Here is a 26,178-nt window from a genome sequence, read left to right on the forward strand (position 1 = left end):
TAAAATGAATGTGTGCATACATAACTCCCGTGCCTTATTGCCTTATCAGCCAGAAACAATAAAACTACAGTTACTTTATACAGATCCGTTCTGCTGTACCCGGATAGGTGATCATGACATTTTGAGGAAATGTCGAAGACCTGCAGCTTGGAAAAAAACGCAGACCAAACCCTCCTGCATCCACCTCTGATGTCCCGTGTGCCAGCGGCGCCGCGCGCGCAGGCAGTTGGAGTCCTCACCGTGTAGACGAGCTGGACTCGCGCATTCAAAAACCAGTTTTAAGCTGCTCGCGAACTCTTTGTGTTCCTTAAACGAATTTACCCAACAACAATTATTTCAACCTCAAAACGTTCACTACGCAAACTACCACCGCTAAGGGCTTGGTTTAAATCCGCCTGCCCGCGGTGCATGCGGGACCATCGGGATATCCTACATTAATGTACCAGTGAGGAGAGCGGAGGACCGAGGTGCTGGTAATTACTCAGACGCTGAAAACACTGGGACCGACGATGAAAAGAGTAAGCGCTTACATTTAGGGTAGTCTGCCTCAAGAAAGGAGAAAGAAAGCAGTTTGGGTGTATTTAGAGAGAGCAACACCCGCACTTTGAAGAGACCAACTAAACTGTAGTCGTCTACTCGATCTGGGGACCTGCTTGGGTGAAGGAGTGAGGAGATGCGCGGTGTATCATGGATATACGAGAAGGGATGAACGACAGCAAACACCAGAGGATATGTATTCCGGTAAGGAAATACATTTATTTACTTTATTCGGTATTCTACGGAAGCTGCAGTATTCACTATTCCCGATACAGTACTGATTATTTCTTATGCCTGTGCTACGAGGTTGTTGTTATCACCGGTCTACAACTTCCACTTCTGAAATAAACCACAGTAAAGTGGAGTAAAGCTGAATATTTTAGGTATTTACCGAAACGTGATGTCAAAGAAACTGCCTTGCTCATTTTATAATATGCATTTGTTTTTGAAGTATCCCATCAATAGTACGGAGCACACATTCACACCCACATATTAGACATTCAGCGCTCAATTGCACAAGTGACGGCATTGTGTCCATGCCATTATTGCCATGCATGAGTTAGAAAACTAACAGCTTTGAAATCCCAGCTGACTGGTGCCATTTCTCATCAGATAAAATCACATTCTGCGTCTCCTAATTGGCCATGGCCATCATTTATACCGTGCAGCTTTTTCTGTGAGGCACAAATCCAGACCATCATTCCTCGTTCATTTAAAACCTTTTGGCAGAACACATTGCCGTCAGTGATCACCAGGGGATTGGAATCAGTCCAGTCTCATCATCTCTCCTTTTCTTTGATTGCACCGCGCTCCTCGCTTGATTGGTTCGGATTGTCTAAAGTCCTTTAGCATCCGACTCTGCTGGAAATAGTTAATCTCGTGAAATCAAGCGTCCATATGTTTCATATGGATCTTCTTTGCTTGTGATTCTGCTATTAAGTAAATTACAGTGCTTTTGCTATTAAATGTATTAGAGGTGGTTTTGATTATTAACTCTTCCCTTTGTCAGTGTTTAGTGTTGCCCCTCTCTTAGGGATGCCTCAGGGGATGCTTCACAATACTGTTTTTGTTTCATGTTGGCATACATTCAACTGCATGTTTGGGTATAGTTTTGTTGATTTTGTTGTTTCCACCGAACTGGAAGTGCAGTATCTCCTTTTTAAACATTTGTATTAAAGTGACTGGAATTGTAGAGTTACTACACATCTCCTTGGGGAAGTGGGCTTATGGCTGGACAGGTTTCTGATGATGTCACCGGGACAGAAAAAGGAGGAGGGTGAACATGAAGTTCATAGTACCCCGCTGAGCCTGGTCTGGATGAGGAAAGAGGAGTCTGAGTTGGCAAAGACAAAAGTACCGCATGTGCATTCTGATTGGTTCAAGTAGGGGTTGCCTTTTTTTTTTATTATTATTACTTTAACAAGTAAGCAAATCTATTTGGATGAGTCACTTGGTTTCTTTAAAATTCTGTTTCAGTTTTGTGTTTCTGCTGTTCATACTTGTCTCTGAGTTCACATGCAAAGAAGTGCAGACTATGGACATTTTACCTGCAGAGCTAAACTCTTTAGTCTTCATCTTTTATTCAGTTGTCTATGCAATAAGTAAGTGGGACACCAGCAGTGCATAAGCTAATCTGTGTGGACAATATGCTTACCTATTGCATTAAAAAGTAAAAAAACAAAACCAAAAGAACTGACTGCTTGAATTTCTTCTTATAGGAATATTAATAATGACAACTGTAATACATCAGTATTCAGTTTAGTGAAATAACGCAGAATTCTTGCATGTATACGAGAAGTTACATTGACAAGGCGCAGTTGCTCTGAGAACTGGAAGCAAAGTTTTCTGCATTATGAACCCCAATGAAGCAGCAAACAAGCACATTAAAATGACATTTTATATACTAGTTTTAAACATGACAAATCTGTAAAAAGACAAAATTCTGTCAATCTGTGGTTGTGACAAAAATGAGCTAGACATGAACTGTGAGAAAGCTCAGAAAATTAATTAAGTAAATAAGCAAGTTTTTTCAATTGTAGTTTATTGACATAAATACATAATTGCTTATCATTAAAAAAGGAAATATATGTCCACACTGATAAAAAAAAGTGCAAGTTTGTGCTTTAAAGATATTTTCTAGACCAACACTATAATATATGCATGTGTAAAATGTTTAGAAGGGGAATTGGCCTCCTCTGGATGTGATGCAGGTCACACATGGACTGCACAAGTGTCTCCATTCCTGGAGTAGTGCATCCTGCAGCTGTGCAGTGGTCATTCATCGAAGCTACCACTGTTGAGCACATCAACCCAGAATGTCCTAGGCATCTTCAATAAAAGACGTATCCGGACTAACTGCTGGCTAATGAAGCGTCCGGATATGATTGTGATCCTGAAAGTCCTTCACTATTCCCACTGTGGGCAGGCAGGTATTGTCCTTTCTAAACAGCCGCAGGGCGGGGTTCTGCTGCAAGAATGTCACAAGTACAGATGGGAGCACTTCATGTTGGTACCGCTATCATGGACATGCAAACCTGCCATCATGGCAGTAGTCAGGTCAACTTAAGTCAGTCACGGCAAGTCAGCACCAATTACAGTGTTGTGTGACCACTGGCTTGTGAATATCTATCTATCTATCTATCTATCTATCTATCTATCTATCTATCTATCTATCTATCTATCTATCTATCTATCTATCTATCTATCTATCTATCTATCTATCTATCTATCTATCTATCTATCTATCTATCTATCTATCTATCTATCTATCTATCTATGCTTTAAACAATGGTCCTTACGGAGACTTAAAATCTGTCTTAGAGGATCTGTCTTCCTTGCAGTAATAGCAGTTTGCCTTTTCTCCATCAAGGGCAGAAAATTACCTCCCATGATGACAGCTGAGATCAAGCAAGTGCTAAATTAGTGTATTTAAAGAACTATTAATTGGGAGGCTTTTATTATCCTAATTGGCATCCTTAATTGGTAATTTAGTAAAAGCATGTGCACTGGGATTGTCAGCTTGTGCCTAAAAACATTTATAGAGTGTTAAAATTACTTGTAAGAGAAGGCAAGGCAGGTTGATTTGTAGAGTTCATTTGCTCGAGGCAATGAAATTTTGACTCTCTGGTTATAAAACACAAGAAGGCGTTAAGATCTAAAAAAAACATGAGGTAAAATTAAAGACAGTACATAATCAGTACTTATTATCTATCTACATATCTGTTTCCCAAAACCATGTATATATCTTACTAATTTCAGACTTTTTCAATGAATTTGTTTCTATGGGTTTAACCACGTAAGCAGCAATGTTTTTAAGGGTTTTTAGAAAATGTTGAAATGGATTTAGATGCATGGCTCTATTCTCGGTTCTAAATTATTACCACACACTGGCTCATTATGCTAAAATCTGGTCTTGGAGCATGTATGCAAGCAGGGAGAACCTTTCAACATGCTCAGTTGCTCTTGTCACAGGGGAGATTGGAATGAGCGCGTTAGTGGAGCGCCCCTGGTGCGGTCTGGAGAAATGAAAAAGCTGGCATGTGTTATGTCACGCCTGCAGCTTGTGTGCTTAGATCAAAACACTATTAGTCTCTTTGTCTTGTGCCACTATTTGAGGTAGAATCTTGGCTGGGGAATACACTGGCACTTCCTTTGCCTCCTGCGGTGTGCCATTTGTGGGAAAGACGGAAAAAAATATTTGGGCATACATAAAATCTTTAGCTAAAGAAAGTTTTGTTGTTACTCATCATATGCAAATAGATTCTTCTGTGCTTCGTCAACATTGCACTTGTGTTGAATTCTTATACGTAGTACAATAATTAATACAGTGAGAAGTACAGTCACATTTAAATTGTGCAAGGGGCTACAAATACAGATATGGCACCATGTTAAAATTTAGCAAAACCCATAGTGACAATGAAAACAAAGCATAGTCAATATCTACATACCTTTATAAAAATAAAGTAAAAAAACATCTAAAATACATGTAGTGCAGTGAAAAAGTATATTTAATACTTGACAAAAGGAACCTGTGAAAAAGCTAAATGCAGTTTTGAAATAATCTTTTCATTAATAAGTAGGTTAAAAGATCTAAAAAAAAAGTGACACATCAACACACGAAGTCACCGACGTCTGTCAGCTAGGAAAAGGTTACAGAGCCATTTCTAGCCATTACTCACACATGAAGAAAACTAGAGAAAAAGTAGTGAGCCTTCCCAGCAGTAGCCAGCCTACCAAAAATTTAGTATTACATGACTCATCCAGGAGGTCACAAAAGAACCCAGAACAACATCTAAAGAACTGCAGCCATACTTGCCTCAGTTAAAGTCGTGACTCAATAATCAGAAAAAATTGGAAATATGGAATTCATGGGAGAATTCCAAGGAAAACAAACATTGCTGACCAAAAAGAACACAAAAAATCCTGATAACCTCGAGACTGTTGGGTAAATATTCTCTGGACTAATGAGACAAGAAGGTTTGAGTCCCCTTACACCTGGTGTAAAACTAACACATCATCATTATATAATAAGAACATCATAGTAACAGCCATTTATAGTGGTGGTAGTGTGATGGCCTGGCTGCTTTGTTGCTTCAGGATCTGGATGACTTGATGGTACCATGAATTCTGCTCTCTACCAGAAAATCCTGAAGGAGAATGTCCGGCCATCAGTTTTTGCCCTAAAGGTCAAGCTTATTTGGATTATGCAGCAGGACAATGATCCGAAGTACACCAGCAAGTCCACCTCTGGATGACTAAAAAACAAAACCAAAAAAAAAAAAAAAAAAAAAATGAAGGTTTTGGAGTGGCAGAGTCAAAGTCTGGACTTCAACCTAGTTGAAATGCTTTGGCATGGCCTTGAACAGGCCATTCATGCTTGAAAACCCTCTGATGTGGCTGAATTATAACAAAGAAGAGTGGGCCAAAATTCCTCCACAGAGATGTGAAATACACACTGCCAGTTATCATAAAAGCTTTATTGCAGTTCTTGCTGCCAAGGGTGGCACAACCAGGTAGAAGGTTTTGGAGGCATTTACTATTTCACATAGAGCCAGGTAGGTTTGGACAGCTTTTTTTTTCTCTAATAAATTGAATTATCATTTTAAAACTGCATTTTGTATTTACTTGGGTTATCTTTGTCCAATATTAAAACTTGCTGGATAATGTGAGGCACTTAAATGTAACAAATATGCAAAAAGAAATCAAGAAGGGGCCAAAGACTTATTCACCGCACTACTATCTACTCCATTATTAGTGGCACTTGTCTGGGAGGTGCTTGTTAAACTTTGATTTGTGTGTGGTGAATCCAAGAATGCAGGACATAGAAATAATTTCACATTTGCTACTACTACCAGTCTCAAGTTGAGCATCACCACAAAATAAATTTTGAATGACCGGAGGCACTCGGAGCTGTGAGATGAGCCACACGTGCAAGGAAAACACTGATCGAGCTGGTGTCTGCAGATTAAGTGAAGCCACAGCTCAGGTGATTAAAGATGCAGCATTGTATGCCATTCCTCCTGGTCTTGTCTCATTCCTGCAGAGTGTGGGAGTCTGGCCTCATTCATGATTCAGAGCTTGGGGGCCGGGAGGGGCTGGAGGGAGTGCATGTGCGTGTGTGTGGGGGATGCTCTTGCTTCTTAGTGTGAATTTTATCTTCATCTGGACTCTCCAACCACAAAGGGACCCAGAGTAACCTTCTATTAATATATTTTTAAGCCCTAAAAACTGATGACAGCTGAAAGATCGGGTGTAGGGGAGAGGGTCGAATCAGTTGCCATCACTGTCAAAGTGTGCGGTTTACTGAACTGTAGTCTATGGTTTATAAGCTCCAGCTGGTGCTGTCAGAGAACAAGAGGATGAGTGGTGTCACTTTGACAACGCTGAAATTTGGAGGAGTGCTTTGTCTCTACAAATCTGAAGCTTCCCTGGAAGCAGCTGCGTATCCTCAAAAGTAAAACGAAACACTCGGTTTTGCATTCAAAGTTCTTTCTGCTGTTCTCTCATAAGCTCCTTTAAGTCAGAGAAGATTTCAAGTTTAACTCATTAGCTGATTGACAGAAACCAAACAAGCGCGATTTAGTCACTGAAGTAAATTTTTAAGCAAAGATGGCAAATATTTGATGGGCGTAGCTTCTTAAATGTGGGTATTAGCTGATTTTTCCCGTCTTATATGCGCAAATAAATTCCGTTTCCTTGGGTTTTAAAACAGACAAGTTCACTGGGTGGGTGGATGCTTGAGCATTTGGCTGCTGATAAGACTGCTGGTTTGACATACCATATGCCAGAGACACACTAAGGAAAACGATGGTTGGAGCTCATTAAAATTATTGTGGCCATGTGTAATGAACTTGCTAACTGTCTTTGAAATGGTTGCCTTGAAGACAGGGATCTGGACTTTGCCCACTTGCAGTCAGTTGCCATCTTCAAAGTGATTTTGGTTCTTTAAGATGGTGCTACCACAGCAATAAGGTACTCAGTCTGCTATCAGTTTCAGGGGTCAAGTTGGCAATTATTGCAATCCGCTTGTCATAATATGACAATTAACTGTGATAAATAAGTAAAAGACACAAATCTGTTGCTGTCTATATATGGCAAGAATCACACCAACTACTTACATTAAGAGTCCAACCAGAAGCTCATAGTTAAATAAAACAGAGATTCAGAAATTCCTCCACAAATAGTGACATAGTTGCTGTAAGCTGGCAGTTTAACTGTATGATAACATAGGTGCTCAGCAACATTGCTTTAACGTAGGGAAATACAACCAGCTGGCAGATAGCTGAGCCAAGTCGTTGATGAATTATGCTCATTAGTGCGGATTGATTGCAATGTGTTGTCTTAGTCACACAATGATTGGAGAAAGGTTGTCTCCCACCCAGCAACCACTTTCAATTGCCTTGCTATGATATACAGTGATGTAGCTGACTAAAGAAAATCTTGGTGAAGTCATGCCTAAGTTGGTTGATTGGTTACAGAAAAAAAGAAGCTTTTTGTCTGTATTTAACTAAATCTGCCACATTGCAGATTAATTAAATGTAGAGCCTTACTCTTTTAGCTTAAATTAAATAATTTACAAAATCCAGTGTTGTATATTAAAGAATTTCCACATAGTTATTTTATTTCAGTCATAACAACAAACTCAACATATTCTGGCTCATATTTGTATATATTACCAAAAATATAATAATGCAGACTCAATTCTGGATCGCAGTACAATAATTTTGAGTAAAACTGTTAATCAGCCTCATGTCCTGAGCCGTAACAGTTCCTGTTGTGTATCGTTTTCCATTTGATGGCAAACCGTCCAGCTTGGTTTGAACGCGGCTGCTACTCTAGTCTCTTGAGCCTTCAAAGCTGTGTAGAACAAATTTAGACCAAACAGCAAAATATGTCAATTCAGATATTTTCAGTCTCAAAGCTTCAAAACTTTGCAGGGTTTTCTCTTTATCAAAGTAACATGGACGATTTGGTTGGATGAGCTCTTGTCAGCCGACCTGAAAGCTTCAGGCTAATAACTTGACGAGTGACAAGAAGAAGACAGCGCTGTTAGTGAGTGTTTGCGTGTCATCTCACTGCTTGAGAGAAGAAATAACAGGGTCCCCCAGCTGGTACTGGTATAAGGTTATTGTGGCAAATGAGTATGCAAACCATTTCAAATATTCTGATTGGATTTGTACTGAAAAACTGGTTAAGGCATTAGTCAAAAAGAAAGAAACCATACAAATGTGTGTTCTTCATTACATGCACTGCACCTGTTTTATTCTCCTTTACTTTCATCTGCATATGTGCAGTGAGAGGCTGACTTTGCGGCTGCGTTCCATTTAAGTGTTGTTGAGTTTGTGCAAATTGGGTCAGGAAATGTTTAGGCCAGGACTGTCATTCCAGGCCTTGATCATAATCCATTTTTCAAACACGGGCTTTTTTTCCAACAACATGAAAGAGGTTGAAACTTGAAAGGCAAAGTTTGAAAGCCTTCCTTATCATTAACTTTCATCTGATAAAGCAAACAAATGAGAGAATCAATTTGTGATGAAAGTAAGTCATTGGCCTTGTCGCTACCACTTAAGGCCACGAGGCTAATCAATTTGCACTGAATAGGAAGTCAAATGCTGGCCACGACTCAACTCCCCTAGACATCATCTTAGTGCTGAGCTTCTTTGGATCAAAAGGCTTTCTTTTGTCCCTCCACTAACCCTGTTGTCTGATGTCTCGTGTCTCGAGGCTTGCAGCCTAATAGAGATCAAAAGATTGGTGTTAGAGGCCAGCAGATAGTAGCTTTTTTGAATGGGGCCTCTCAGTAGTTCACACATTCCGGTCATGTTCAGTTGTGTTGCTGTTAGGGCAGGATAAATTAATTTTAGATGACCAGACTGTAAAACGTTTAATGGCTGACAAAACAATTACTTGAACATTTTTTAAAAAAACATGAAGTGTTTGTCGAAATGTGAGTGTCAAATTGCAGTGACAGTTCAATCTGCAGCCCGTGGTGACACACACATTTACTTTAGTAGTCAAATTAAAACTGTACACATGCACGTTACATTAGATGTCGCCCGGACATTGAAGTAGCAATGCGCAAGTGTGCGGCTGGAATTTTTAAAGACTCCTATTTTTTCAATTAAAGACATAATGTTGAGTAATTTAATCAGCACATTTCTCACAATTATTCACTCAAAGGAGGCACATTCCAAAAATATCCAGGAGCCCTTGGAGGGATTTGAAGTGTCTCTGTTTTATTAATGAAAGCCAACATTTACTCCTGACATTTGCATCGTAATAACTGCGGGATAAGTTGGAACTAAGATGACTCTCTAAACCCAGTCTCCATAATGAGATTTATAGGGGAAGGGTGTTGCCTTTAATGGTTAGGTACATGCAGAAGGAGGAATAGTGTAGGCAAATGTGTCAGGGACGCAGTTGATATATTCACATAAGCATCAGTATGCTCTATCATGCTTTTCAGCGGCGCAAGGATAGAAGGCGCGCATATAACTGAGAAAGCGTAATCGTTCAGTTGTCTCTGCTTTTTTGGCACGCGGCTCCTGATAGACTACACTGTATGTTCTTATTAATTCCCCCCCTCTCATTTATTTCAGCATGCTTATGGTTTGGAGTCAGAGGAAGCTTTACCATCAGTCAGTTAAATGTTCCAGGGAGAGTCGGTTTGAACAAAGGCAATGGCTAATTTCCCCCCTTCATCCTTTTTCACTCCATACGCAGCCTCACGTACGCAAACATTTATCTGCTGCTTTATCAGAAAGGATCTTGGCTATCACCATGTTAGGGATGTATGTGTATTTAAACAAATAAACAGGCTGCATCATTGTTTATCAGTGACGGGAGGAGTGCGACTTATTCTCATATCACAACTTGTTTGGGACTTCATTTAAGTAAGAAGGAGAGATAAATTACAGTTTAGCCTTTGAGAAAATCAATTGCAAGTCTCCCAGGGGGACTGAAAATGTTTTTGTACTGTGTACAGTCAGCACTTTGTGTCAGACGTACATAATCCCCCTCGTTCAGGCAGAATCCAGGAGCCAGGACGCTACTTTATTACGTGCTAGGGATGTGTCTGACAACCAGCGTGCTTTTTGTTTTGTCTCAGTAAGTTTGAGCACAAGTGAGCAATCCCTTTATGTTTCTCTCGCAGCCATGATCCCTATTATGAAACGTTGAGCACACTTAAGCAAACTCTGCAACAGTGGAAGCCTTTTGTGCACCACAAGATCTGCAGCTAAAACAAAAAGCACCTGCCAAATATTACCTGTTACCTAAAATACGTTTTCTACATGTTAACATTAACTTCTTGTTTTATATGTCACAAACATGGACAGTAATGGTTCTCATGAAATCCATCCAACTGTTTTGAATCGAGATTAGAGATTTTGAATGTTTAATGGTTTCCACCCCTTTGCTTTCTTTCTTCTTCTTTTTTTTTTGACAGAACAACAGTGAAAGTGCTGGAAAGGACAAAGCTGTGATTCTACACACCTGTGATTGGAAGTGAGCTTTTATTGACCTGAGACCATTAAAATGAAGTTGCTATGGAAACTTATAGTGCTGCTGTCATTGGTGGAACGCCTGGCAGGTAAGCCTCCCAAATGTGTATTCTTGTCTTGATGCCTATGGTCTATGTTGAATTCAGAACAGATGGCTCTTAAAATTAAAAGAGAAAAATAAAAGATTTTTTTAAGGAAAAGAGTGCCCAAAGCTTTGAACAATTTTACAAATGTTAGGAAATGTTCATGTTGCTGTTCCTTTCATTGGCAGCTCAAGGCAAGAAAATCGACAATCTCTCAGTTGTGCATAGCAACTATTTCTCTCTTTCTCTTTTTCTTTTGTTTTTTCCCAGGCATTGCATCCTGTTGCAAAAAACAATCAGCCAGGTTTCCATCTCTGAAAGGCAGCCTCTTTCTATCAGTTGAGCGTGCAGTCATTCATTTTAAATAGCGTCTCAATTGTTACCTAAATGAGATCGCGCCGGTCGTAGTACTGGAATCTTGCTTTGTGATCTTGCTTTTAATGAGAAACCTAATTTTCCTCCCTTACAAATTTTTCGGGGTCAAATGGTAGCTCTCTGCAGAATGTCAGAGTTTGAAACTGAGAGCAAGATGAATAAGGGCTTTGTTGCATGAGCACAGTATCTTGAGGAATGAGTAATCTTTCATGTTGCCTTGCTCAAAATCAGCAGCCCCTCCTCACAGCTGGGACCTAAAATAATTAGTGTGCGTGCATGTGTTTGTGACTGTCACTGTGTGAATTTACGTGCACACGTGGGTCTTTTGTTTTTTTCTTTTTCAAAAGCGCGACGGCATGTCGGCACCTAAAATTGCCTACATGGCAATTAGCACCACTTATCACTAATTCCAATACACATCAGTGGACGTCTAATGAGGCTTTCCTCGGGGAGCTGTGACTTGCTATGGGATTACAATCTATACCACAATTCTGGACTGCATATTATGGCCTACTTAGGCATTCTCTTAAATATACAGACAAGACAGTGTCTTTGACATCGATGGAAACCCTGGAAGAGTTTTGATGTCAGACAAACTGCCTACAGGAGACAATTTAGGGCTGCAGTCTGCGCAGTCACAAAATTTGCTCTTGCAATCACGAGCTGCAGAACCCACATTCAGACGTTGCTATTCAAAGCAATTTAACGCTTAACAAAGGAGCAGAGGGCAAATCGTTTCTGAAAAGCATTGTGTTGCACGCCCCTTGCTTCAGTCCTGAGCCTGACATTCACAGTTGGTAACACAGAGTAACTGAGCATTAATATTCAGTGTGGAGTTACATTACATTGTTCTGCTTACGATAGAAAAGCATGGTGCAATGTAAGTACAGACCTCCAAAGCCTCTGTGTTCTACAGAAGACATGATCATTCTTTCAGCATGCAGACTTGAAATACTTGGTAGAGACAGTACTTGGTAGGTTATTTATCCAGACTCTGTGTTCTTTTTAAGAGTAAGCATTGGCTGTGTGGGAGAGCAGTAGGGCCAAGGGGAAGTTATTCCCATAGTGAGTTTATCTGAAGTTAACCGCCTCTCCCCCTATTGCTCTCTGAAGGTTTCAATGTCCGGTTGCATGGGTGTGCACTATATGCAGGAGTGAGTGAGTAAGACAGAGAGCAAGAGAGCAATCATGATGCAGTTTGCCCACATAGATGCAGCTAACCTTCATACTAGGGATACACCAGTCCAATATTTGGATTGGTCTGATCCTCAGAAAACACATTTGCATCGTCTATGGGGCTAAACTGAATTCTAGGATTTCAGTGTTTACGAAGCTATGCTAAGTAAAACCACAAGCACTGCATGTGGTTGCTAAAGGCAGAGCTATCATATCATAGGGACGGGGTCAGCAGTTGAGGGTATTTCACACCTGCAGTACTGACAGGTTTTTGACTTGATGCCAAACTTTGGTCAAGTGAGCGCAGTGAGATTAGGAGTAAGGAAATGAGGAACTAGCATGATCATGAATGGCAGCGGCCTGCATTAACCTAATGACTCTCACACTGAGCTCTAACATGTGAATAATATATATTTTTAAATTGTATTTATTTTTGTTTAATTAATCAATCAGATGGTTTTCATTACATGTTCATTGCACAATTTTCCTTAAGAGAAAGAAGTTAACGCTGTAAAAGGTTTCCACAGGTGACCCTGTTAAAGGATGAGTTATATTTGCAGCTGCCTCTGTCTCTGGATCACGGAGTGGACTTTTGGTGTGGTGCCGCTGAGCTATTGGTAGGCTGTCCGCTCTGCATCGCTCTCTGTGTGATTACTGTGCAGATTTCATGAGGAGCACGAGCATGTTGCCTCAGCTTCTGGTCTGACATCTGAGGTGGGGGAAGCTAGCAGGGACCAACACAGAATGTCAGTTGCTCCTGTGGAATGGTCTTTTAGGTCAAAAATACCCATACAGCGTACACTATGTCCTCCACCATGTCCACCTGTTTTTTCCACAGTTTTTTTGTAATTTGTTGCATCTGCTCTGTCACGTTCCTGGGTCTGTTGACCCAGCGTTTTGAGTTTTAGTTTATTTGGATGTTATGTTTAAGTTCTTTAGGCTAGCTAAGTTCATTTGTTTATTAGTTTTGTTTATTAGTTTCTCTTTGTGTTTTCTACCCCTGTGTTTAAGTTTCCCTCTCCCTGTTTCCCTCTTCTGTTGTCAAAGTTTATATTGTCTTGTCTGCGTCTCATGTTTCCTGTTTTATTTTGAAGGTCTGTGTCCTATGTCAGTGTAGTCAGCTTTGCTTCCTTTGTCTGGTTATGTCAGACTAGTGTCTGCTGTTTCCCCATGTGTTTCCACTTCCCCTAATCACCCTTGTGTGTATTTAGTCTGTGTGTTTCTGCTCATTCTTTGTCAGGTCATCTGTTGTTCACGCCATGTTTCTAGGTTTCATGTCCAGGTTTTTCATGTTGTTTGTTTATTTCTCCCAGTTTAGGTTAATGTTAGTTTTCTTTCAGTTTGCCTTGCCCTTTGGACTTGGGCGTTTCAGAATGGCTCTAGCACTCCACCTATGCAGGTTATGTTGAAGTACTACAGACACACAGTTTGAGCTGAATGAACGAAATTTATTGCATGTATGTAACATGCCAAGATGGACGAAAGAGTCCATGGAGACCCCATGATCCAAACCCAACACGAAGTCCAACATTTTGAATTGAAAATGGAAATTTTTGCAATTTCCAGGCATTGTACTTTTGTGAACTCCTCCTAGGGATCAACTTCAACTTCATATTCGGTCAGACTAAACTACAGACCTGGGCCACATTAAACTGCTTTTCAATTTTCACCACGTGGCACCATAGCGAATTTCGATAATTTGCCATGATATTTTAATTTGTTCATATTCCCACATGCATTGTCCAATCTGGACCAAGCTTCTCAGGTTTGCGGCTCTGCTCCTGAAGACATTTCAACTGCAATATTTTACAGTGTTCACAGCATCACCTAGTGGGAACAGGAAATGTCATGTTTTACACTTTGGGGTAATGTTTCAAGGCGGATGATCCCAACAGCCTCAAATTTGTCCAGGAAAGCCTTAATGAGTTGGTCTTAGGTTACATTCAAAACTGTGAGCCTTCGTCGAAAGGCGTGGCCCTGGCGGCATGGTGAATTTTGATGTTTTACCATGAAGCACAAAATTGCTAGAACTGAAAGAAATGTTGGCCAATCTCCCCCAAACTTCACAGGCATGAGTCCCACCCTGAACAGATTCATATGACCATTGCCAGCAGTGGTTAGAGTGCCACCTAGTGGGAGCACTTACTGCTCCACTTAGATTGAGCCCCTCCACCAAAAAAAACAGTGAACCTTTATGATGCTTCAGTGTGAAAACCGTGAGGTTTCATTGAACGGCGCACCGTGGTTGCCATGTAAATCACCATGAAATAGGACATAGGTTTTGAAGGACTTGGAAAGCTCTAAAACTCATGAATCTTGGCACAGACCTCCAATGTGATGAAGGCTTTCATGTTTTATGGTCGCTTTCAAATTTGGCAGCCTTATGTAAGAAATGAAGACGTAAAAATTAGTCTATTGGAACCACATACTAAACTTAACAGGAAATCATGTATTTAAAATTTAATTAGCAAATTTGGCGACATTTTTCGCCATTTTAAGGCCTCAATCTTTCACGAAGAAGTCCCCCTAGAGATTTCATCAGATCAACATGATATTGTGCGGAACCTGAAGACCTTGGTCATGTTAAATTGTGAAGCTTTTGGGGTTTTGTAAAATGGTGTGGTCATGGCCGCCATGAACTACTAAACTGCTGTAACTCAAAGGCACATTGTCCAATGTCTCCCAAACTTCACAGGCAGGATGAGAATCGAGCCCTGAACACATTGATATGCCATTTCTCAGCAATAGTTAGGACACCAGCTAGTGTGAAGTGGAAATGCACAGTAGGTTATGATCATCATTCGATCTAGATGAACGTTTAACTGGTGATTCCACAAATGGCATGCATCAGTGTGACATGTTGGTAAATGGTATTCTCCATTGTCACCTAGTGGGCATAGGAGATGTTGGGCAGGGCTCGACTCCACCGCAATGCGACGGCCCTCTCTGCTTTCAGCTTTAATTTAAAATTGCTTTTATTTGAAGTTCAAATAAATCACATGTAAAATTATCCATGTACTATGTTAAATAATATGTAATTAATAGTCAAAATGATCGTTTTTATGGTTTATGCCTTACTTTGTCCCCTTGTATCATATTGATACTCAGCGTTGACAGATACCCAAAGCCAAAGATTACACCTGATGAAGCTGGATTGTTGTATCACTACTTAACACAGCAAGCAACTTCAAACACTGGGTCAAAGGTTTTTATGTGACTCTGTGGTTCTGCCATACTGTCTTAAAACAGTCAGTGGAGCATCATAAAAATTTATTACTCATGTTTTATTGAGAAATTCCATTTTTATTATGAAGTAAGTCATTACACGTAAAGCCTTGAAGGAAAAGATTGAATTTCTGCTTAATTAAAAACGAAATTCTGAAATATTCAAATGAATCAAAGGGGTAGTGTACAGCAATCTGGTCATTAGGGAAAAAAAATACTCGTGTGTCTTTTGTCATTTGCTGTGGATAGCAGCTTGCCAAAAATGATCTTCTATTGATGCAAAATATTAATTTGAACACTTTATTCAAAGTTCTACAAATTTACAAGCATCTGCCTAAAAATAATTGGCAGGAGTACAATCCTAGAAACATCTATAGTCGGCATTGAAGGAGAACAATTTTAGCAAAGCTGGATACAAAAACACATAATCCCATTAAGCTGAAAGGTTTAACCAGCAATCAAATGTTTGTTTGTTTTTTCTCTTCACAATAACTGAGAAATAACATTGGAAGAATCTGCCTTACGTATAAAATTGGGTGTCTTCACCTTTTAAGAAGTCATATATTTTGACTTTTATTGTCACAGCCAAAATGCACAGCCAGTAGCTTGGCAAAGCAGTGGTGTCACTGAGGCTTGCACACGATTTTCTTTAGTTTATATGTTGTGGAAACCTGTAAGAAACCAGTGAAAACAACAGTTATGAGGGATTGTGTTTCAAATTGAGGGACCAGGTTTGAATGAACACATAATTACCTTGGGGCATCTTGGAGTCCTACCTGATATAAGAGTAACCACAGACAAATACTCTCTGATCAGCAGGTTAGTTGATAAAGTTGGCTAATTTGGGCTCACAGATCATTTGGGCATTTCAGCCATGCTAAAATCAGAGTTTTAGCTGTTTATAATCCCTGTTTGACAGCCAAAGCATGATGTGGTATACAAACACCAAACAGGTTTCAGTGCACCAACTTAAAGGCTCACCCAAAAATCAGTTTTATTACTTGTTTTTCATAGTTGAGAATAGTAAACTAATGCCCGACACAGGTTGCTTAAATATAATCAGGATTTTGCAGACTGCATATTGATATGTTTACTTTTCAAAGCATATCATTATAAACATATTTATGATTTTTAGCAAAACTGCGCTCCCCTAATTGTGTAACGGGGGATCCATTTGCTCTGCTTGCTGCATAGCTAAGCTAAGTAGAAGGGAAAAAAAAACTTTTATTAAGAAAAAACAAAAGGGAAAATAAGAAACACACACACACACACACACACACACACACACACACACACACACACACACACACACACACACACACACACACACACACACACACACACACACACACATTAATGTTGCTTACCTCGTTTATATGCATTTGTTTCATGGGAGTCTTTGCTGGGATTTTTCCTAAGCTCTTTGTTTCACTGTGCACTTTGACAAGTGTGCAAAGCCCCTTCTCTTGACACAACAAGCAGAGGACGACTGGTAAAATTAAGATAACAATACTGATTGCTCCAAGTGCTGTAAATACTGCTCTTTACTGCATTTAGCAACAAATGACAAGTGCAAAACTGATCTGATACAAAAATTAAACAACAGCCAGTGTGTTTGCAATTGCCATTTTATTTGCCAATAGGATAGTGGCAGTCAACAAAAGCTCACATAATGAAAATGTTTGACTGAAATATGGATTTGTATTCCCAACAAAACTTTTTAGTGTAGATTGGGTTCTTTAAGATTTTTTAAGATAAACCTGAATTTTGTTTTTCGTTACAGCCAGCTATTACTCTAAATTGAAAACATGTTTTAAAATACACATTTTACTGACTCCAAATGGCTTAGTGACGCAAGTGAAAATGAAACTTTTAGCTAGCAGTCTAATACAAAGTAATGGAACATCTTTCACTTTCCTTTGTACCCTCATGTATGAATCTAAGACGTGAGTGGAGTTTCAAATATTGACTCACTCACTGATTCATCAGTACATGGCAAAGCCTTTAGGAATCCTCAAGCAAGATCTCAGAGTGTCTTTGAAGTTTTCTATACAGATATGTAAAGATGTGGACTGTTCCTCCCTGTGAATATTCCTCCCATCAAGAATAATAAATAACAATTTTGAGAATCTATCCATCCATTCATTTTCAAGTCACAGCAGCAAGAGACTTAACAGGGTATTCAAAGAATCCCCCAAACACCTGTTTCTAGCTTTGTTTCGGGAACCCTAAATGTTCTGTGGGTCATACTCTGGGGTCTTCTCCCAGCTGGATGTGCTCAGCAAGCCTCCAATGGAAAGTACCCTATCCTAATCAGCTTCCTATACTACCTGGAAAAAAAGCAGCGTCTTTACTGTAAACTCCCTTTGGAAAGCTGGTACCCGCAACATTATGGAATAAAATCAATTTGAACCCAAAGGTCACGATCTTAGGTCAGGAACATAAAAGCGATCCTTGGCCCAGGAGCCTGTTGAATACTTGAAGTCAGAGCATATCCTTAGTCACCATCATGAAGAGAGAGAAGTTAAAAACCTGACAATCTATCATCCATTGGAAATGTACCTGACTTTGTACCACTTTGGTTACACAAGGAGTGGGGTAGGGCTGTTCGATATAACAATATATATCGGATGACGATATAAAAACATCTATCGTTTCATTTATGCTATCGTCTGTTTCGTGGTGTCGCAAAATAAACTGTTTACAGCAATATTTTTTCATCTTTTTGATGGTCACTGTAGTGGCTATATTAATTTCCTAAAGTTCTCTCTTTCTCTTATTCTCTTATATTTTATATAACCACACTACTTATGCGTTGTCATTAGCAACAACGACGGTAACACCATCGCGTGTCCGCTTGTTTATGTTCCACATAAACCTTTCACAATAAAGCTCAAGATCCTGTTGAGACTTTTTCAAAATAAACTGAATCACATGAAAGAGCAGATTATTTACAGATGAGAAGTAAAAAAAGAGCCGCCAGGTGCTAAAAAATAAACCTTAGACTCAAACGTTAGAACAGGCTTTTCCCCGCAGCACGTCTTTACAACTTATGTCTAAAAATGTATAGTTTCATGCATCGGTTAAAACACTCGACTCCAGCTACATGACGCCCAGCTGGAAACACTTCACGCAAGTCGAGCTGCCCGAGATTCACAGAATTTACAGAAAATGTTAAATTTTTGTGATTTATATCGTTATCAGGGCGATAGAATTGTTATATCGGGATATGAGATTTTGGTCATATCGCACAGCCCTAGAGTGGGGTCATATCAGTGTCAGCAATACCTCATGCCACTCACAAGTTTCCCAGGGTGGATATAGTTGTAGCACTCCTCACAAAACTTCCCACAGTGTAAAAGAGCCCACTGTTCCATGGCTGCTGCTTCTCCTGAGCCCACAGCTTGACAGTCAGTTGAAGCCTCCTTTGCATCACCCTGGAATAAAACTTTAGTGAGGCTAAGCTGTATGACTCCCTGATAACTGGATCACATCAACCCTCCCTCTTTTTACATGCATCTTATAAATACATTACCAGTAATATATATCTGCGATGGAAGAAAAACAGTAGCTTGGAGAACTGCTGTGAGCAGACATTGACTTTACTTTTTGCGTCACAGCATGTCAGCATTCCTGTGCATGAATGTAAACAGCTTATGTTTGTTACCTTGTGTAGCAGCAAAGATGCAATTGTACTTATTTTCTTAAATTATCATCAAATTAGTTTTTATTTGAAAGAATGAATGAAAATGATTGTTTTCCCCAGTCATTTATTTTCAGGGATTTCTTTGTCATAACTGGTAAGGTAAGGTAAGGTAAGGTAACTTTATTTATACCTAAAGGCAAGGTAAATTTGCTTTACAGAAAAATGACAGCATTTGACATCCCTTTAAAAACACACATACCTAGTAAATATATAAAACTCACTGTGACACATACTTTAATATTTCGAATCAAAAACAGTTCTTATTTAATTCAGTGACAGCAACGGGGACAAAGCTATTTTTATAACGCTTTGTCCTGCATCTCGGAAATAGAAACCTCCGTCCTGAGGGAAGAAGCTGAAATTCACCCCTTAGAGGATGGGAACCATTATTAAGGATTGATAAAGCCATCCTCTGTACCTGCTTAGAGTACAGGGAGGCTAAACAAGACTGTGGCTCACCTATCAGACGACTGGACCATCTCACTATCTGATTTAGAGAGTTTTTCTCTGTGACAGAGGTCTGACCAAACCATGCCACCAAACAAAAGGATAAAACAGACTCAATAAAAGAACGATAAAACAAAGTTAAAATTTTTTGGTCAATGTGGAAATGAACAAGTTTCCTAAGGCAATAAAGGTGCTGGTGACCCTTTTTACAAACTGATTTGCAATTTTGATCAAAGTTCAGTTTTTCATTTATTATGGTCCCAAGATATTTATATGATTGTACTTGCTCTATTTTCTGACCTTTAATTAAAGTGACTGCTTGCCCATTTTGTTGTTTCCTAAAATCAACAACCATGTCTTTTGTTTTAGATATGTTCAGCTGGAGATAAGACTCCTCACACCACTGAACAAAGTCATCAATGACTGGACCGTGGTTAGTTTCACCCTCTTTCAGTAAGCTGACAATAACAGAGTCATCTGCATATTTAATGATGGCCCTGTTTTCATGTCTGCTCTGACACATATTTGTATAGAGAGTGAATAATAAGGGCGATAGGACGCACCCTTGAGGAGAACCTGTGGAGGAGAACACTGACTCATATAGCGTAGTTTAATTAGAGCGTATGCAATCATAAACAAGACAAATACAATATTTTACACAGATTTCACACTATATTCCTATATAGAAAAGAAATAGTAAAAACGTATATGATTTACTCATGAAAGTGGCCACTTTGTCATTACTTTCATATATTGTTTTAGTAAGTTTCCAAAACATACAAGTTTCATTATATAATTCTTCAAGGGATCTTATACCTGTTTTCACACAAGACAGATACAAACTTTATAAGATTTATATATATCTTTTCCATATGGGTTATCACTGTATATTAGGTTTTTAGTCTGTAGAGAAAGAAAGAAATCTATACTACATTGACGAAAATTAAAACCAAAAATGGTCAGGCATTCGTGGCTGTGGTTAAAAACATTCTACACATTTATAATAAATATCCCTATTACTATATCTTGACATCTGATGGTTGACAAATGACCTTCTTACTCATGTACAGGAGGAAACTTGATTAAACTAGATGAAAATATCCTTCTCAAAACAATATATACCTGTCTTTATGTAGACATTCAATATACAACAGAGAACAACAAAGAAATAACTTTAATTTGTTACTCCCGTATATGGGCTTGGACCTAATCAATTCTGTTTCCCCAGTGTACACAGCTCTGGAAACACTTGGTGCAATTGGTGATATTGCATTTGAGATGCAGTAGCTTTGATTTGCTAGAAGATGTGGTGACATGGTTGGAACATTCATGTCACATTTCTCTTACAAAGACAGTGTAAGTGAAAATGCAGCACAGCACAGCACACCCCAGCTGATAGTCACAGCAGTATTGGCTGGCACATTTTTTTATTAGCTCTGTTAACTCCTGTTTTTCTTTTTATGTATTTGCAGTATTTCTCTGTAAGTTTGTAGCACTTGAATCACAAGACTGTGTTAATTTTCCCTCTCTTTTCTAGTGAAGTTTCTAATTGTTTTATTCTTTATAGTTCAATATTTCGGTTTTTCATGAATTAAAAAAAAGACTACCACATTTTTCAAGCCTTTGAATAAGATTTGATCAAACTCATACTGTGCTTGAAATAACCTGAACCAAACTGAGTAGCATTTGCTGTTCCTAAATGACAGACCTTAAAGATGTACCTTATCGGCCTGGACAGCGGGGAAGATGCCTTAAAAAGCAAGATTGGCTTTTTTTCATTTTTTTTTTATTTGATGCATAAAACCCTGAGCTGAAACTAATGGATTTGGGGCCTCACAAACGGCCGATACCTCCCCCACAGCTGACTCCCCATATGCCTATTTATTCATGCTGAGGTAAGCTGGAGGAATTCATTTGCTGTCAGCTAGTATTGAATTTGAGATTAGTTTTTCCCCCAAACACCTGTTTCTAGCTTTGTTTCGGGAACCCTAAATGTTCTGTGGGTCATACTCTGGGGTCTTCTCCCAGCTGGATGTGCTCAGCAAGCCTCCAATGGAAAGTACCCTATCCTAATCAGCTTCCTATACTACCTGGAAAAAAAGCAGCGTCTTTACTGTAAACTCCCTTTGGAAAGCTGGTACCCGCAACATTATGGAATAAAATCAATTTGAACCCAAAGGTCACGATCTTAGGTCAGGAACATAAAAGCGATCCTTGGCCCAGGAGCCTGTTGAATACTTGGAGTCAGAGCATATCCTTAGTCACCATCATGAAGAGAGAGAAGTTAAAAACCTGACAATCTATCATCCATTGGAAATGTACCTGACTTTGTACCACTTTGGTTACACAAGGAGTGGGGTAGGGCTGTTCGATATAACAATATATATCGGATGACGATATAAAAACATCTATCGTTTCATTTATGCTATCGTCTGTTTCGTGGTGTCGCAAAATAAACTGTTTACAGCAATATTTTTTCATCTTTTTGATGGTCACTGTAGTGGCTATATTAATTTCCTAAAGTTCTCTCTTTCTCTTATTCTCTTATATTTTATATAACCACACTACTTATGCGTTGTCATTAGCAACAACGACGGTAACACCATCGCGTGTCCGCTTGTTTATGTTCCACATAAACCTTTCACAATAAAGCTCAAGATCCTGTTGAGACTTTTTCAAAATAAACTGAATCACATGAAAGAGCAGATTATTTACAGATGAGAAGTAAAAAAAGAGCCGCCAGGTGCTAAAAAATAAACCTTAGACTCAAACGTTAGAACAGGCTTTTCCCCGCAGCACGTCTTTACAACTTATGTCTAAAAATGTATAGTTTCATGCATCGGTTAAAACACTCGACTCCAGCTACATGACGCCCAGCTGGAAACACTTCACGCAAGTCGAGCTGCCCGAGATTCACAGAATTTACAGAAAATGTTAAATTTTTGTGATTTATATCGTTATCAGGGCAATAGAATTGTTATATCGGGATATGAGATTTTGGTCATATCGCACAGCCCTAGAGTGGGGTCATATCAGTGTCAGCAATACCTCATGCCACTCACAAGTTTCCCAGGGTGGATATAGTTGTAGCACTCCTCACAAAACTTCCCACAGTGTAAAAGAGCCCACTGTTCCATGGCTGCTGCTTCTCCTGAGCCCACAGCTTGACAGTCAGTTGAAGCCTCCTTTGCATCACCCTGGAATAAAACTTTAGTGAGGCTAAGCTGTATGACTCCCTGATAACTGGATCACATCAACCCTCCCTCTTTTTACATGCATCTTATAAATACATTACCAGTAATATATATCTGCGATGGAAGAAAAACAGTAGCTTGGAGAACTGCTGTGAGCAGACATTGACTTTACTTTTTGCGTCACAGCATGTCAGCATTCCTGTGCATGAATGTAAACAGCTTATGTTTGTTACCTTGTGTAGCAGCAAAGATGCAATTGTACTTATTTTCTTAAATTATCATCAAATTAGTTTTTATTTGAAAGAATGAATGAAAATGATTGTTTTCCCCAGTCATTTATTTTCAGGGATTTCTTTGTCATAACTGGTAAGGTAAGGTAAGGTAAGGTAACTTTATTTATACCTAAAGGCAAGGTAAATTTGCTTTACAGAAAAATGACAGCATTTGACATCCCTTTAAAAACACACATACCTAGTAAATATATAAAACTCACTGTGACACATACTTTAATATTTCGAATCAAAAACAGTTCTTATTTAATTCAGTGACAGCAACGGGGACAAAGCTATTTTTATAACGCTTTGTCCTGCATCTCGGAAATAGAAACCTCCGTCCTGAGGGAAGAAGCTGAAATTCACCCCTTAGAGGATGGGAACCATTATTAAGGATTGATAAAGCCATCCTCTGTACCTGCTTAGAGTACAGGGAGGCTAAACAAGACTGTGGCTCACCTATCAGACGACTGGACCATCTCACTATCTGATTTAGAGAGTTTTTCTCTGTGACAGAGGTCTGACCAAACCATGCCACCAAACAAAAGGATAAAACAGACTCAATAAAAGAACGATAAAACAAAGTTAAAATTTTTTGGTCAATGTGGAAATGAACAAGTTTCCTAAGGCAATAAAGGTGCTGGTGACCCTTTTTACAAACTGATTTGCAATTTTGATCAAAGTTCAGTTTTTCATTTATTATGGTCCCAAGATATTTATATGATTGTACTTGCTCTATTTTCTGACCTTTAATTAAAGTGACTGCTTGCCCATTTTGTTGTTTCCTAAAATCAACAACCATGTCTTTTGTTTTAGATATGTTCAGCTGGAGATAAGACTCCTCACACCACTGAACAAAGTCATCAATGACTGGACCGTGGTTAGTTTCACCCTCTTTCAGTAAGCTGACAATAACAGAGTCATCTGCATATTTAATGATGGCCCTGTTTTCATGTCTGCTCTGACACATATTTGTATAGAGAGTGAATAATAAGGGCGATAGGACGCACCCTTGAGGAGAACCTGTGGAGGAGAACACTGACTCATATAGCGTAGTTTAATTAGAGCGTATGCAATCATAAACAAGACAAATACAATATTTTACACAGATTTCACACTATATTCCTATATAGAAAAGAAATAGTAAAAACGTATATGATTTACTCATGAAAGTGGCCACTTTGTCATTACTTTCATATATTGTTTTAGTAAGTTTCCAAAACATACAAGTTTCATTATATAATTCTTCAAGGGATCTTATACCTGTTTTCACACAAGACAGATACAAACTTTATAAGATTTATATATATCTTTTCCATATGGGTTATCACTGTATATTAGGTTTTTAGTCTGTAGAGAAAGAAAGAAATCTATACTACATTGACGAAAATTAAAACCAAAAATGGTCAGGCATTCGTGGCTGTGGTTAAAAACATTCTACACATTTATAATAAATATCCCTATTACTATATCTTGACATCTGATGGTTGACAAATGACCTTCTTACTCATGTACAGGAGGAAACTTGATTAAACTAGATGAAAATATCCTTCTCAAAACAATATATACCTGTCTTTATGTAGACATTCAATATACAACAGAGAACAACAAAGAAATAACTTTAATTTGTTACTCCCGTATATGGGCTTGGACCTAATCAATTCTGTTTCCCCAGTGTACACAGCTCTGGAAACACTTGGTGCAATTGGTGATATTGCATTTGAGATGCAGTAGCTTTGATTTGCTAGAAGATGTGGTGACATGGTTGGAACATTCATGTCACATTTCTCTTACAAAGACAGTGTAAGTGAAAATGCAGCACAGCACAGCACACCCCAGCTGATAGTCACAGCAGTATTGGCTGGCACATTTTTTTATTAGCTCTGTTAACTCCTGTTTTTCTTTTTATGTATTTGCAGTATTTCTCTGTAAGTTTGTAGCACTTGAATCACAAGACTGTGTTAATTTTCCCTCTCTTTTCTAGTGAAGTTTCTAATTGTTTTATTCTTTATAGTTCAATATTTCGGTTTTTCATGAATTAAAAAAAAGACTACCACATTTTTCAAGCCTTTGAATAAGATTTGATCAAACTCATACTGTGCTTGAAATAACCTGAACCAAACTGAGTAGCATTTGCTGTTCCTAAATGACAGACCTTAAAGATGTACCTTATCGGCCTGGACAGCGGGGAAGATGCCTTAAAAAGCAAGATTGGCTTTTTTTCATTTTTTTTTTATTTGATGCATAAAACCCTGAGCTGAAACTAATGGATTTGGGGCCTCACAAACGGCCGATACCTCCCCCACAGCTGACTCCCCATATGCCTATTTATTCATGCTGAGGTAAGCTGGAGGAATTCATTTGCTGTCAGCTAGTATTGAATTTGAGATTAGTTTTTATTTCAGCCTCTGAAACAGCTCTCTCTGCCTTCCACTTTTGCTCCGATGCTGAGTCTTGTGTTGTCTGAGGAGTCTTAGAAAACACGCGCGTATCACCATCTGGCAGCAGGTGACAGATATGAGCAAAGCCGGCTTATTTCATAATGACCTCCAGCTTTATCCTGCGGCATTCCCCAGCCAACTTCCTGTTAGGATTCTGGATCACTGCGCTTCTCTGATAGAGAACTTTTATCTTTTTACTTTCTGTATTTTATGGGTCTTGGTGTTGGACCTGCTATCAGATTTTGACAGCCTGGTTTTAGCATGACTTTGACTTTTTTTTTATGTCTTACAAGGCGTAACAGTCTGTCAACCAGAGTGTCAGTACTGATTTTAAATTGAAAACTTTCTGTTGTCCAGATGTCTTTGCAATATGTATCTGTTCTCTTTTTAGGCCAGCAAGTATACCTCCAAAATAACGCCTTCCTGGGAAGAAAAGAAATTTCTCACTGATTTCTTGGGCCTGTGGATTTCAGACTGGTGTAGCGTGTAGAACCTTAATGTTCGATTACCAGAAAGCAAGCTTGACAGTCATTCTGCATTCCCTACCGCATCTTGCTTTCATTCCCGTTAAGGCAACGAAAGAGTTTCAGAGAGTTTGCATCAGTTTGAACTGAGCCCCCTAGGCACAGCCCCAGGAACTCAATCCCTTCTCATTATTCTTATTCACCCTTTTAATAACAGTTGCCATGGTGCTGGCAACGATCAGGTAAGTTTAGCACCA

The 26,178-nt window shown here is 39.0% G+C and overlaps 1 protein-coding gene across 1 annotated transcript in view; it reads left to right on the forward strand.

Moving 5' to 3' along the window:
• Positions 1-211: 211 nt before the first annotated feature.
• The window catches only part of cntn3a.1 (contactin 3a, tandem duplicate 1), a 91,773-nt gene continuing 65,806 nt past the window's right edge, over positions 212-26,178 (forward strand). The window contains exons 1-2 of the mRNA XM_085393419.1: positions 212-741; positions 10,484-10,627. Of these exons, the coding sequence (XP_085249545.1) occupies positions 10,573-10,627 (55 nt within the window). The 5' untranslated portion in view covers positions 212-741; positions 10,484-10,572. The remainder of the gene's footprint in view (positions 742-10,483; positions 10,628-26,178) is intronic.

Source organism: Rhamphochromis longiceps, linkage group LG20 (genome assembly GCF_057381845.1).
Source record: "Rhamphochromis longiceps isolate RC_006_pf linkage group LG20, R_longiceps_female_GT1.1, whole genome shotgun sequence".
In the NCBI taxonomy this organism is placed as follows: Eukaryota; Metazoa; Chordata; class Actinopteri; order Cichliformes; family Cichlidae; genus Rhamphochromis; species Rhamphochromis longiceps.